Source organism: Camarhynchus parvulus, chromosome 9, assembly GCF_901933205.1.
Source record: "Camarhynchus parvulus chromosome 9, STF_HiC, whole genome shotgun sequence".
NCBI lineage: Eukaryota > Metazoa > Chordata > Aves > Passeriformes > Thraupidae > Camarhynchus > Camarhynchus parvulus.
The window spans coordinates 69,490-84,033 of NC_044579.1; the positions used below are offsets into that span (position 1 = coordinate 69,490).

The 14,544-nt window shown below is 36.6% G+C and overlaps 2 protein-coding genes across 5 annotated transcripts in view; one reads left to right on the plus strand and one right to left on the minus strand.

Moving 5' to 3' along the window:
- The window catches only part of HPS3 (HPS3 biogenesis of lysosomal organelles complex 2 subunit 1), a 23,931-nt gene extending 12,533 nt beyond the window's left edge, over positions 1-11,398 (plus strand). For 2 of the 3 annotated variants that reach the window (XM_030954152.1, XM_030954155.1), the window contains exons 12-17: positions 1,140-1,325; positions 2,505-2,693; positions 3,248-3,355; positions 3,709-3,915; positions 5,210-5,300; positions 6,435-11,398. In XM_030954152.1, the coding sequence (XP_030810012.1) occupies positions 1,140-1,325; positions 2,505-2,693; positions 3,248-3,355; positions 3,709-3,915; positions 5,210-5,300; positions 6,435-6,562 (909 nt within the window). In that variant the 3' untranslated portion in view covers positions 6,563-11,398. The remainder of the gene's footprint in view (positions 1-1,139; positions 1,326-2,504; positions 2,694-3,247; positions 3,356-3,708; positions 3,916-5,209; positions 5,301-6,434) is intronic. The other variant, XM_030954154.1, reaches the window with a different exon arrangement.
- The window catches only part of CP (ceruloplasmin), a 24,308-nt gene continuing 17,883 nt past the window's right edge, over positions 8,120-14,544 (minus strand). For both annotated transcript variants that reach the window (XM_030954149.1, XM_030954150.1), the window contains 8 exons: positions 14,336-14,543; positions 13,052-13,191; positions 12,451-12,579; positions 11,779-11,885; positions 10,854-11,070; positions 10,059-10,198; positions 9,494-9,656; positions 8,120-8,436 (listed from right to left, as the gene is read on the minus strand). In XM_030954149.1, coding sequence (XP_030810009.1) covers positions 8,366-8,436; positions 9,494-9,656; positions 10,059-10,198; positions 10,854-11,070; positions 11,779-11,885; positions 12,451-12,579; positions 13,052-13,191; positions 14,336-14,543 — 1,175 coding nt within the window. In that variant the 3' untranslated portion in view covers positions 8,120-8,365. The remainder of the gene's footprint in view (positions 8,437-9,493; positions 9,657-10,058; positions 10,199-10,853; positions 11,071-11,778; positions 11,886-12,450; positions 12,580-13,051; positions 13,192-14,335; position 14,544) is intronic.

Here is a 14,544-nt window from a genome sequence, read left to right on the forward strand (position 1 = left end):
CACTTAACTCTTATTAAGACCAGATCAGAACCTACTTCAGAGCTATGAAAGTAAGAATTCCTCATCACTGGGGGCAAAAATGTTAGTGGAGCTGTCTCTGCCACAGATGTTCACATTGTGTGAGACCAGTCTGTAAATTACTTCTTGTTGAGTTTGATCAAGACTGTGGAATATTAAAAGGTAATAGAGACTTTTTCTTATTGTGGAATATTGGGAGTCTAAACACTTTTGAAATAAATGGCTAGCTGTTTCAAAGTTAGATATCATGCTTTGGTGGAAAAAGTCCTGCAGAGTTTTTAAAGTTAGCTGGTTTTGAGTTGCAGGGTCAGAACTGTGGGGAGCTGTTTCAAAAATTATATTCAGCACCACCTGCTTTTGCAGCACGATCAAGTGGAATTGCCAGGTTGTGAGCAAACACGCTACATGGTGTTATTTTGAGAATAAGGTGGCTTAGGCTTGAGTGGTTTTGGTTGGAGTTTCTTTCTTTCTAATCTGATCTGTTAAATATATTCTATTGCTCTTCACCTTTAAAAAAGCATTTTATTTCAAAGTAGGAAAAACACTTCCCGAAAGCTAATCTTAATATTTCTTCTAGGTCTGCCTTATATGTCTTGTGTAATTCGTGTAATTTACTTAGGCATTATTTTGCCGCTGTCTTTAAAATGGGAATAATATGTTATATTCACCTTCATAAGCACTCACATAACTCAAAATAGCTTCTTGTTACACAAAGTGAAGCACATTTTGATCATTGTTTCAGGGGTATTTTCATAATAAAAATCACACTTCTGCAAAGTAGACTCTTGAAAAGTCAGCCAGTGATTTTTCAAACCACCCTGTATATCAAATATCTTGGATTACTTAGTGAAATCCATTTTATGTGCACACTAACTCCATCTTTCAACAGAATATTACTTTCAGAGTTCAGGTACAAGGCCTGTTTTTCAGGAGTTGCTGCTCCAGAATGTAGTTTGGATCTCTGTCTCTGGGGAGCTACTCTGTGAATTGCAGAAAGGATTTGCTTTCTTCCCTAACTGCTTCCATCTAAATTTCACTGCCAGAGGAAATACTGAGTTTACTGAGTAGAATAATCTATATATTGAATTCTTTACCTGATTTGTATCTGTTGATGTTTGTAGACAACACTGGCTTGCGGCTTCATTGGGCAACCACGGCTCCTGCAGCAGCGTAAGGAAGGAATTGTTACACCAACTGAGTTTGCTGTTCACCTGAAGGAGATGCAGCCTGGTTTACTGGTGGCTGCCGCTGTGGCTTTACATGAGAACAGTAAAATTGAACTAGAAGAAGCAGATACCTTTTTCAAGGTTGGCCTGTGATCATGTGTTCGCTTCTATTTTTTTCATAGTGACATTGTTGTGGGAAAGAAAAGCAGCCTCAGCTGCTCCTTCACACACATTTCAGCACTTCTTCAGAGAGAGCGAGATGACAGGTGGAGATATTCTAGTCATGATAGATGGTTACAGAGTCAGAAACCATACCTTATGGAATGAAATACTGGTTAAGTAAAGCAAAAAAAGAAAGCAAGAAACCAACCCATTAAGTTCTTTGCTTTTAACCTGTCATTTGAATGGAAAATACACTGATCTCAGAACCCTTTCAGTGGCTTCCTAGTAATTGAGCTTTCTAAGGCCATGCAAATGTTATAGAATTTAGATAAATTAATTCCATAATCTTCTTTTAAAGAAATCTTCAGAATTAAATATACTTCTAAAGAATCCGACTTAAATATGTAACAGATATGTAATGTTCTGATGATCTGTATAAATCAGTGAAAGAAAAGTATATGTCTGCGGTTTTTAAGAAATAATAATAGCTTTTCTAGTGTCCCTGAAGTTTTCTTTCTCTCAACTGGGACTAGACAGATGTTTTTTTTCTTCATCTACAATGAATAGAAACACTTGGGTTAAAAGATATGTTCTTCAATGTACATGTGTTGCAGTCTTAAGTATATCTGTTACTGTGAAAGACCTATATCAAAAAGAGCAAGTCATGAAGTTCCAATTAGAACAAGTGTTGTTGTTTAAAACCATTTGGGAACCAAGTAAGAATTCTTTTTGGTGGCACAGCAAATCCTAAGTCATCTTCCTTGTGGGTTCTACCATGATACCCAGCTGAACTGCGCAGCAGATGTTATAATGGACTATAGAGACTTCTTTTCAAGACACTTACTTGTCTATCGGCATATGTAAAAATGCTCCTCATTAGCAGTCTGTAAATACTTGCTTAGTTGTACTGACATTTCTGGCAGTAGAGTTAATCTTGAAGAAGAAATCAAATCTGTTGGTCAGAATTGATTACCTTAAAATCATCTAATGAACTTTTTACTTTGCATAGGAGTGTATTACATAGAATCACAGGACAAAAATGAAATCAAAATTCTGCTTCTAGTAAAAGTGAAAAACTGTTCCTCCTGTTTTTTCTAACTTTTGCTACTAATAATCACCATAGTCTAACTTGCTGTCTTCTATCATTTTTGTTCTTAGATGCTGTGTAATAGCAGTGAAAACACTATTCCCCAGCTCCTGGTGGATTTCTGGGAAGCTCTTCTTGTAGTGTCCTCTCAGGAAAAAATACTTCAGGAGCTCCTACTGAGGGTTACTTCTCAGTATGTTTGGAGAATATCAAAGAAGCAACTTCCTGAGACTAAGCCATTGAAAACAACAGAGGATCTAGTAAGTTGTAAACCACAGAGAGTAAGTTTTAGGACTGCAGTGTTCCTCCACAATCTATCCAAGTACCATCCTTACCATTTGAATTCTAGATAGTTTATCTCTTAAAAGAAGACTGAAATAAAATAAGGTGATGTGCAGTTACAAATTCGTATTTGTGTCTTTGGCCAGTCTTGCTCCTTGGGGACATTTGCAAATACACTTCCAACAGGAGTCAGCTCTGCATAGAAATAAGGGTTAAAACGAAACAGTGAGAATTTGTCAGGTGGGTTGTTTACAATTTTACTAAGCTAACTAAATGAGGAAATCATGTGAATGATGAATTCTAAATAATTATGAACAGGAAAGCTGAAATACAGACATTAATAGGGGTTATAAATAAATAGAAGTTTCCAGTTTATTTGTTATCAAATTGCACAAATCAGGAAAGAAGGGGTAGGTGCTCTTCTAAATTATACTATTTGAGATTAAAATTTTCTTTACTCATATGAGCTTCGTATGGTACTGTTACTAACAGAAATGTTTCTTTTATTGCAACTTAATTCTGTCTCATATAGATAAATTCCTGTTGTCATTTTGGGTTGATTGTTCCATGGATAGCTTCCATAATGTCAGTGGGATGTTCATCTGACAAAGATTACCATGAAGACATCTCAAGACTGCAGGTATGAAACAAGTGTTACATCTTATTGCTTTACATCATAGATCCATTCTGCAAATATTCATGATTCTGCGAACACCTTTCTCCAGCAGACTCTCCTTCTTCCCCCCTAAGCTGTCCAAGTCAAAATAAAAGGTTGACTGAAAAGACGCAAGAAAAAAATACTGAAGAGTTCTGTTGATAACAGTATTTACATTTGCATCTACTCTAAACTTGCTTTCCCAATTTTCAGCAGTATTTATTAAAGGAAGTATTATTTCAGGATTATTCAAATAAGTAAGGGCTTTTCTTCTAAGGTTATGGTTAGCATTTTTTGCAATGTTTGTCTTAAATCCAAACAATACTTCTTGTCTTCAGTCTCTTTTATGCAGTCAGTCAATCAATATAGCTTCAGCGCTGCCTGTTTTGGAGCCCCTGACAGAGGCTGACAGTGTCGGCCTCACTGTCCATGTTCTCTGCAATACCCGTCTGGGCAACTACGAGGAAGCCATTGACCAGCTGCTCAGAAGGTGTCCTGATGCAGCTGTGTTCTACGCTCAGCATGAGCTGAAAGGTGACAGTCAGGTGGGCTACTTTTGATACAGTTATTCACTATCATTTCCCAAACTGAAATGCCGTACGTACAGATGGACTCTGGATGCATCACATAGCCTAGCTTTCAGGCAAAGTAAATTGCTTAGCTTGCGTTCCACCTCTTTCTTGGCGTTTTAATTCCTTAACTCAGTCCTCAGTAATTGTAATGGAATATTTTTTTCCTCCAGTTTCTTTTGCCACTTACTCTATTCACTGAGGTAAACTTAAAGCATAGTCTTTTTAGATGGTATAGTGCCTCAGAAAAAAGAATATGTTCTTTTTCTGCTATAAATGAAAAGCTATCTAGTTTCTCACTGACTGACTATGTTCTGAATTGTTTGTCAATGTTTATAAATGTATATGAAATCTTAGTAATAAGCTAACTGACAAGAGAACATGGTCCCTTGAATAAAATTGCACTAAATATGTTCTTCCTGTGTTCTAGTGACATCTTCTGACCTTCTAGCAATCAGAATGGTACCAGTACACTAGTGGAAAGATTGTATCTTTGTGTCCCATTTTCCCATTACACCTCTGTACAGTTCTAGCGTTGGAACTGAATTTATTCTAGTGGTCCAGGACTACAGGAAGTAGTCAATAGAAGTAATTTCCATTTCCCAGCACAGCAACTCAATGAATTGTATGGAGCTCTGCTAACCAGAGTCAGGAAATGTGATCTCTATCAGACAGATGTACTAGAACTCTATTCAGAACCAGATTTGAGCTTTTTATTCGGATCTGAAAATCGTTTCTGTGATTGTTCCCACATTAGAGTAGAATGTGAGGTTGCAGTACTGCATCTGAACACAAGTGAAAGAAAATAGTTACCAGTTTTAAAGGAGGAAAGAAATCGCTTTCCTTCTCTCCCAAAATTGTGCACAAAACCTAATTTACTACTACAGCTGTTGGAATGAGACAGATCAGGTCAGGAGACAGAGCAATGCTATTCACCACTTTCCGTCAAGCTGTTTTGAGAGAAAAAATTCTCTGACTGAATTGGTATTGCTAATTAGGTGACTGTTTTTGTCTTCTAAACTTTGTTCTATAGAGATATGAGGGACACTGTATAAAGAGCAGAAAAAAGTTACACTGAAGATTGAAAAACACAACATATGCAAAATCACTGCATTTCAAAGCATTATATAAATGAATTATTGAGTTCATAATAACTGACCTGTATTTGTACACATCTGAGCTTAGTTCGGGTTATTTTTAGCAGGTCTTTCATACTCTTAATTTCAGTCCTTGTGCATTTATACGTTTGCTGTTGGATTTTGTGGATTAGGCTCTGTGGTGGAACAAGCTGCTTCCTGAACTTTGCAAGAGAACTAGACTTACTGGAAATGACTGCCCCGTTCTTATTTCATCCCTCAAAGGTAAATCAATTGGTTGTGACTCAACTCCAGAAGGCTTTGTTCATCAGCTAACATTCTTAATAACTGTTCAGACTAAGGACTACTGAGTTGATAATTTGAAAAAAAAAGAGGGGTCTTTTTCTTCAGTTAAAGCTAATGCAGTTTAGCAGCCTTTTCGGTCATAAGCACAGAATTCTGCTATGTAGACAGTGTAGCCTGATAAAAATCAGGGCATTAATTTTGTATTGAAAACAGGTAAATTGTTGTAATCATACTCTTTCTGTATAGGTAAGGAATAGACCCCATTAACAAACTTACTAAACAGAACTAATTCCAGTTGTTTTTTTCTAGGCTAAATGACTATATGGTTCTTAGGTAATAGGCTGTTAGTGATAACACAGGGGAGGCTTAAGTGTGTATTGATGATTAGTTCATAGACTAAAAAAAACAGTATGTTAATACTAAAAGTAGAGAAATTCACCCTAGTAGTTCTGTAGTCCTATCATTACACGTTTGTAAGAAATCAATAATATTGTGTATTGCTGAGGGGCCAGTGTGATTGTTTTGACAAATTACGAATATTAAATAAAGCACATATACTGTTCAAAGTATGCTATTGGAATGCCTGAGAAAAATGGCATTGTGGCGTTGCATTGTGCAGCACAGTTCTTGTAAAGTCCTAGTTTCTGTTGCCAGCAGTTTTTCTTTGGAATTATTTTCATGTAGTAACTGTGTTGTAATTGCATAACAACATAACATTACACAGCTTGGTCTGAAAAGCTTCTTGCAGAGCATCCAGTTTTACAGATAGTGTTGAGTGAGGGTACTAGTAAGATTTCTAGGGCTTGCTTTGCATTTCATGCAAAACATGTGAAATACTAGATCAGACTTCATAGCGTTAGTGCCATGTGTAGACCCGATGTTCTTGTTAGATAGAGGCTTGTTTTTGATTGAAGTCATAATTTCAGTTTCCTTGTTAGATGTCCCATAGTTGTGTTTGCGCACGAATGGCTATGTCTCAAATGTCATTCCAGTTGCAATATTTAAATAATTTGATTACTTTAATTAATAATTACATTGTTAATGCTTTGGGGTTTTTTTCTTTGTTCTAAACTCAAAATACCTGAACAATATTTTCTCCCCTGCTCTGAGTAGAAACTTTATCAATTGTTGCAATGGAACTGGAGCTAAGGGATTTCCTCAGTCTTCTACCAGAAGATGGAACTGCAGCATTTTTTCTGCCACATCTTCTTCACTGCAGCCAGAGGAAGCTGCTGACCTAAATCAATGACCTGTGGACCTGCTGTCCACTCAACTATAGTGTGGTGTAATAAAAAAGTAAATGAAACAACCAGTAGAACTCCTTATAAGGTACTGCGGGCCTCCCTTCACATACATCTTATATCAACTGCTGAAGGACAGGTGTTTCCTGAGGCAAAGCATCTGTTTTGAAGCTAATTCTGGTGCCAAAGCAGCTAGGAAATACAGACTCTGCAGTACAACTGAACATACAGTGTTGACTGAAAGTAAAGTAGAAAGTCAGTCTTAAATCTTTGTTAGTTGGATCACGGGCCTAGGGAGGAATTCAGGCTCAGTGTCAACTGTATGAGTAAAAGTGAGTACCTTACTCTGCCAAGTGGAATTGGGCCCAACTGACTTGATATTGTAACACAGAGATTTCCTTGAATTTCTTCTAGGGTTTTTGGCAAGCATCTCAGGTCTTGTGCATGTCTGTACTGATGTTTGGCCGTTTCGTGAGCAGAAAGCATCTTTCTGCTCCTTCAGAGCTGGAATTCAGTCATAGTAAACTGTCACAATGTTTGTAACGTCCTTATGAATGTAGTTTGGGGTTTTTGACAGTTACCAAAAATACAACGACGCCCATGATCTCATAACCATCTAAACCATCTAAAGGCTAATTAGCTGACAGTGACTCTATAAAAATGTTTTCACTGAAGTTGCAATGTTATTTAAACCTGTAGAAGTCAGTCAGAAGAGACCATCTATATTTCAGCTAAAATACATTAACAAAAAAAAAAAGATAAATCAAAAGTAGTTTAACTTACTCACATAGCATTCCTGCTACAGGTAAAATGAATTATCTAATTTACTGATAGGTATTGTGCTGGTTTCAGTGTAACCGTTAAAAAAGACCTAAGAAATTTAGGCTTGTTAAAGAGAAGCAATTTCATTCTTGCAGGCATAAAGCCTAGATATCTTGCTTTCCTTGCCTGTCCCATACATCTTTCCTTCTCATTTGGCACAAATCTAACATGAGGAGTTGGGTTATTGAAACGCAACCCTATCTCTCTTACTGTTTTTATTTTTGAGTAGCATCAGCCATGCTCTAACACTGCTGCTTCCACCTGTCAGGAAACACTTTCTTTTTCCTTTGCCAAGAGCTGCAACAGCAAAATTATTCCACTGCAGGGTTCGTCAGAGCAAAGCTTTTCAGTACCGTAGTTACTAAATTTTGGCCTTCACTGTCTGCATTTCATCAGGCTTATTTCAGCCTAATTTTGCCTTGGAATTATTTTCAGAACAGAAAACCAAGTCTTTTAAATGCACGTTCTTGAGAGTTACTACTGAATAAAATTGTAAAGTAATTAAATAGAAATAATATAACTATTTTGTTAACTGCTCAATTATACAATACTATATATCTTTTCAGAGTGAACCTATGGATAACGTGATAACCAAATTCCTGTTTTCTAAACATTTACTACAGACATACTAAAAAATGTGACAGTATGATGACTGATACCCCAAATTTTCTGTTACTCAGGGTTACTTGCAAACTTTAAAATAAAGTACATTTCATTAGCTCTTCCATGTTCCTCATCTGCTAAATAATATGCATTAGCCATCACCTAGAATATGTTTTGCTTGCGATATACTGTTTTCATTTACAGAAACATATATTTATAAGCTGTTACATCCATTCAGCTGTTTTAGTCTGTGGTTCTTTTCTTAGCAATGGCCATTATGCGAAATCTTCCAAACTGTGTAGAGATGAGTGGTCCAGAAGAATATTTTCCAAGAAATTAAGGTAGACCTTGGAGTGTCACTGTGTTAAAATGCTTTCATCATTCTTGAGTGCCTGGCATGCATTTACGCTTGAACTGATTGAAGAATCTTGGGAACAGAGACTGCTTGTCTAGAAGAAGAAAAATAGCTTTATTGTACTTTTCATCAAAAGAATAGTCTGTGCATGCAGCCGGAAGAGTCCAAAATGAGCACAGAGGATCTAAGTACATTCTGGACATTGTGAGTTAGATTTAAAAACAACTTTAAGATGCAATGAAGGTTACATTTTAATGCAGTCTAGATGGTTAATAATAAAAAAATCTGATGTACTGCTGATCCAAGTTGAAAGTCTGTTTTTACATGTCTTTCTGTATACTCTTAAATTAGCCTTGTTATTGTCTGGACATCTGGCATAACATACTCTGTAAATCAGTTTTAATGTTTATAAAATTGAATTGGTTTCTGTTTCATATTCCAGTGGTTTATCAAATAGAATTAGATTTTCTGTTTAACATTGCATTCTGTATTTTTTAGTATTGCTAAAATGTAAATCACATGGTTGTATATATATACATACATCACATATTTTGAATTATTTCTACTGTTCTGTTTCTCTCCATACCTGTTATGCTCTGTCTTTTGAGTACTGAAAAATGTTGGTTCTAAAATTGAATTAACTTTTTAGAAATAATAACTTTTCTTCAAAATTCAAGTTTTTTCACCGGTGATATTGCCAGAGCAAGGTAATAGTGTCCATAAAGCTACAACATGCCCTTGAGAAAGTAAACACTATTTTAGTTTTTCAGTACTTCAGCTGTATGGGGATGATGAATTCAGCTGTATTTATCAGTGGTGCTTGTTTTAACAAAGATTGAGATTAAGTCTGTCACTACTGGGTACAGAAATACTCTGTCTCACGAAGAATTCTTTTGAAATAAAAAAAATCTGTCATGTAGATTTCATGGATGGTAAGTTGAAGTAGTAGTCAGTTATCATCCAGTCCTTTAACTACTTCATTTTCCTGAGCAGCACTGAAGGAAGTATGACCAGGTTGTCTGCAACATCTTGGCTTCTAGACATGGAATACTGCTGGGTGCCTGAACTGGTTCTAAGTATGCTGGCCTGTCTGTGAGCCCCATTGTGCATCTTAAAACATAACAAACATTACTAAGCTAGGTGCCTCTTACCTTCCTTTGGGAGTACAGTGTAGGTCGCTTCCATGCCTGCGTGGATGTGGTCAGTAACATGGCAGTGTAACAGCCAGGTTCCAGGGTTCTGTGGGGTCATTTCCACAGTTTGAGATGTCCCAGGGAACAGATCAAAGACATCTGCCCGGTAAACCCCTGTTTGCTTCAAGACAAAAAGAAGCAACAGTTAAACTGTGTTAAGCCCATGTTCTGTGTATCATTTCTACTGAAACATCACTTTGCACATCCACTTCATGCTCCAAAGTTCAATAAACTAGCAACTAAGTGGAAATGAAGGAAAACTATAGCTTTTGTCTTACCACAGCCATGAAAAATTCACAACTATCTTGTTGAAGTAATTTCTGAGGTTTCTAGTGAGCGAATGCTACTGGCAGATATTTTCTGGCTGTTGTATGTTGATCAAATACAGGTTTGAGGCATAAAACCCTTATGGTCAAAGTACAAGCCCTGCTTAATATTGCAACATGACTTTTCACCACAGATAACAGTCCTTGATATTTGACTTACATCTCATTCTTAACACAGCAAGAAAAAGACCTGATACCTTGTAGTCAAAGCTGTGGCCATGGAAGTGTACTGTGTGAATGTCTATCTCATTGCCCATTCCCATCAGATACCAGCTGACATTATCTCCAACATGCATGGTCAGGCCATGCAAATTTCCAAACACCTTTCCATTAATGGCTAAAAAGAAGGAAAGTAAGACAGAGAAAACAAATAAGATTTTGTGCATTGTGTATTGTTATCTCCAATATAATACAGATTGAAAGATTTAAAAGCCAATGCCAAACAAAAGAAATGGTTTTGGATGGTACATGATGAATGGTTGTGTTTATGTTCCACATTAAATAGAAAGAAAGACATAATAAAGAAAATGTCTTTGCTGTACATCATTGCTCTTGTTGCAGTTTTTAAAGAGCTGTGGGAATTGCAGGTCTTTTTTTAAAGATCTGCAGTTCCTGTAAATCTTTGTAAAAGAATAAGCTTTACAAAGACATGCTTTCAGGATTCACATAGACTTTCCAACATATCCAGAGCAGTTGTTTACTGACACCAAATCAGAACTTAAAATTTCATTCTTATTCTTTCTCTACTAAAACTTCAACATAATAATATACCAGGGGATTTTGTTGTTGCTAAGGGTTTTTTTAACTTGTGAAAAAAAAGTCATTCACTGGCATTAGCAGTGTTTTCAAACAGTTTGAGTAAAGTTTTTCAGGCCTTCTGTCCTGGAACTGGAAATTCAAGGGGCTGAGAAAGTTGAATTTATATGCACTACTTTCAAATACATAATTTTGTAGAATTTGCAGAGCTATATGAACTAAATTGGGAAACATACCATGCATTTTATTACTTTCAAGGAATCCCTCATCCTCTTTGTCAACAAGGTGTGGGTTGGTAGAATACATTTTAATGTTTTCATCCAAGTACCATGACTCATTTTCGTCAAAAACCATAAAGAGAAGAGCAAACTGAACTTTCTTTTTAGTATGAAATGATGGCAGATAATGTCTGTGACACACAATGAGTGTGCCTATTAATCCACTATAAGTGTCCTGAAATGACAAATGAAAACCCACATAATTGCAAGCTATAACTAAACAGAAGTACTTTCCATGACATGCAGGAATCCTTTTACTATCTTCACAGCTATCAGTATCTAGGAAGAAGGGAAGCCAGTGTCGAAAATAGTTATTTCTCCACTGTTATATGCTACGCAGAAATCAAGTTCAATGAAGACTACCTCATTTTTGTCTCTTGTTACAAACATTTCTTCCATATTAATTTACTGCTCTTTTTTCAAACTATTTTTATAATTTTGAGCTTGATTTCCATTCAAAATATACTTCTTGACACTGTTTGTATTTGTTGAGACCATGGCAAGAATACATTCATTTCCATTAAAAATACTATGTAAAGCTAATTCATGTTTGGTAAAATATGGCAGAGTTGTGTTTCAGAGTTGCATTTTAGTTTTCCCCCAGATGACTGATTAGATATTGAGCAAGCTATAAAGTGTTAGCTTTAAGAAGGGAATGTGAGATGATCTATACTGACAGCAGAACAACCAGGAAGCAAAACCATGAATGTCTGTAGCATTGAATTTCTGCCCCGACGTTCTTGCAACTTGCCTTCAAGAAGCATATAAATTCAAAGGTATGGTAATAGGGGAAGTAACAGAGAAAGCAGAAAAAGTTTCAAACTCATCTACGTTGACTATATCTATGTTGGAGACACAAACAAAACTGATATCAATAATATACCTTAACAATGTCCACTGTTGAATGGTATGCCCATGCAATACAATGTGAATCTCCTCTCCCAGGACTAGATCTCTCTGGGATTTTCCAGACATACATTGTTGTATCACCTGAATTAAATAAGTATCAATTAATTTTTAAAGTTTTCAATGTGCTGACCCAGGTGGTCATCATGAAGCAGATGTTATTTCCATTTACATCTTATTATATTTGTCTTGAAGTTCCCCTTCCCATTTACTGCACTGGCTGGCTGATGGCCCCTTCTGCAGATCCATGATTCTTCCTGACAATGGTTTTGTGTGTGTGAGTGTGTCTGCACTGTCCAGTTGCAGTCACTTACTTAACAGTCGGTTGAATATTTTGTAAAGATCACAGAGGAAATTGAGAAGTAACAGCATAAGCTACGCTTTCCCTATGGAGCCAAATCTGTTTGGTTTCATGAAAGGTGCAGCCACATTGTATCAAAAAATTACTGATCAGTCAAGGACTAGGACACACAGAAATAATTATGAGGGGCGTTTGAACTGTAGAAATATTTGTCATAATCAGTGTCAAAAATTTAAGAACTTGAGGCAAGACAAAAAAAATTATGGTTTTCCTGCTTCTGGAAGCTTGCTAAATCTTACCAGAAGTCTTGATGTTACCTGCTGGAAATAATAAAGGGTGGTTTGATACCTGGGTTAGTCACAGCAACAACAGAACTGTCTGTTTTCACTCCATGGGCATGGATAGAATAAGGTCTTGATGCTAAGTTTTTAAAAACTATTATAATTTTATCTCCAGTGTTTGACACAAGCAGCGGCCCTGTTGGATTAAAAAGAAATATTAACTTGGTTTTACAAAACATCAGAACAGACACAGAGCCAGCTTGTTGTGTTCCAATTCACAACATTAGCTTGTAAGTCAGATGAAAACTATATAAAGAAAATGTTCACTATGACATGCCAACTTGAGATGTTAAATTTAGGCCTCTACATCTCAAGTTCTGAGCACTTACTGTGTACCTGAAGTCAGTTTGGATGTTGCTGCCCAGTTTTATGCTGGCTTAGAATCTCTGACCAAGCAGCAAACCAAAAGGGTTTTTTTTCCTTGTAGAGCACCAATGTTATCTTGCAGGGAAAGCACTGCAGTAAAAGTAGCAGTTCCAAGTAGGTTTTCCATTTAGATTGAGGCAATTTTTTGTGGGTAGAACTGCACTCAATATTATTCAAATAGTATCTTTTGATTTGTGTGACTGCATATTTTGCATTTTCAAAACTGAACATGATGACTTTACCTTGAATTTCCAGGTGCTGCTGCTCCTTTGCTCTGCTTTTGGGAGTACTGAATGTCTGATCGGTGTACTCACGATATACTACCTTTTTGTACTTTGAGCCAATGAATTTGTCATCTTTATTTAAAAATGGATTGCCAGGGCTGCCAAAAGAAGAAAGAAATGCATTCCTTCATGTATTTTAGAACACCTTTTGCAGGTATGTCAATTAACTATAAAGCAAGAATCTGGCTCAAAAGAATAGTCATCTCATAAACTGAAAGAGTAATCTCACGAACTGCGAGTATCTTCAACATGAAAACATTCTTGTTAAGCTGGGAGGTTCCCCTTTAGAAGGTTAAAAACCCCACTATAAATAGATCAAGTCTATGGTACTTGAAAAAATGCTGAGTGCTTGGCCTGGCAAATGCTGCAAACTGCATGAAGACACACAGCAACTTGCACACTGAAAAACAGAGCTTTTGGCAACTTCAGTGTACATCTAAAATGAAGCCTAAAACTTGTAAAGCTGAACTGCATGGGGAGTGAACACAATATGAGGGGGGAAAGTCTAGTAACAGCATAGTCCATATTACTTGTGCTTAGAATTATGTCAGAGTCCACTGGTATACAGGGCAAAATATGTACTATCAAACTGAGGAAAAAAGAAGAAAATACAATTAAGTTAAAAACAAAATACAATTATAATCTGCTACTCAAGGTATTCAGGTAGAACACAGAAATTCATCATTCTTGTTTAGCCTTTTCTGCTAATTGGCATGAACTAGTTTATCCAATCAGTTCTCTCTCATTGAGATTCAAATACTGGAAATAAAACACCAAGACAACAAGCTTCATGATCAGTGAATTAATTCATGAATGTATCTTGTGTAAGCTCTTGAAATTGAGAGGGGTCAAAGAACCTTACTCAGACTACAAATAAACATGAGACAAAGACCTTGTTTATCAGGACATAGTCATCGTAGATAAAATGACAATGAACATTTTAAGCTTTCCACATCAAGGACTACCAACATCAGTAAATAACAAATGCACGTGCATTATCCGGGATCCATTAAAATCTACACCTGTCCCACAGAAGATCTGTGCAATTTCTCAAGCATTATGCTGTCTGGCTCAGTAACATGGCAGCACTGCTGGGGAAGGAGAAATTCGAGTGAACCCAAAATATGTTTGTGAAAAGAAAGTGTGTCTAGAAATGTCTGGAAGAGGAAAAGTTTCAGAGGAGAAGTGAGTTGCTCCTTTGCTTTTTTTTGCATTTTTTCCCCTGTGTATATTCTGAAGTACCTTTCCTCATGGTATTGATGCCGCTCGAATTCCCATGTCCTGTTAGGAGAATAGTCCCATTCAACTTCCACTGCAGCGATGTAGTAAATCTTTTCATGCAAATACATAGATAAATCTACATTCCACCGGTGGCATTTTTTCACTTTGTAGTTCTGTTTCATGCCCCCAGTGTAGTGGTCTGCTGTCAGGCAGGACACCTCAAAAACTCC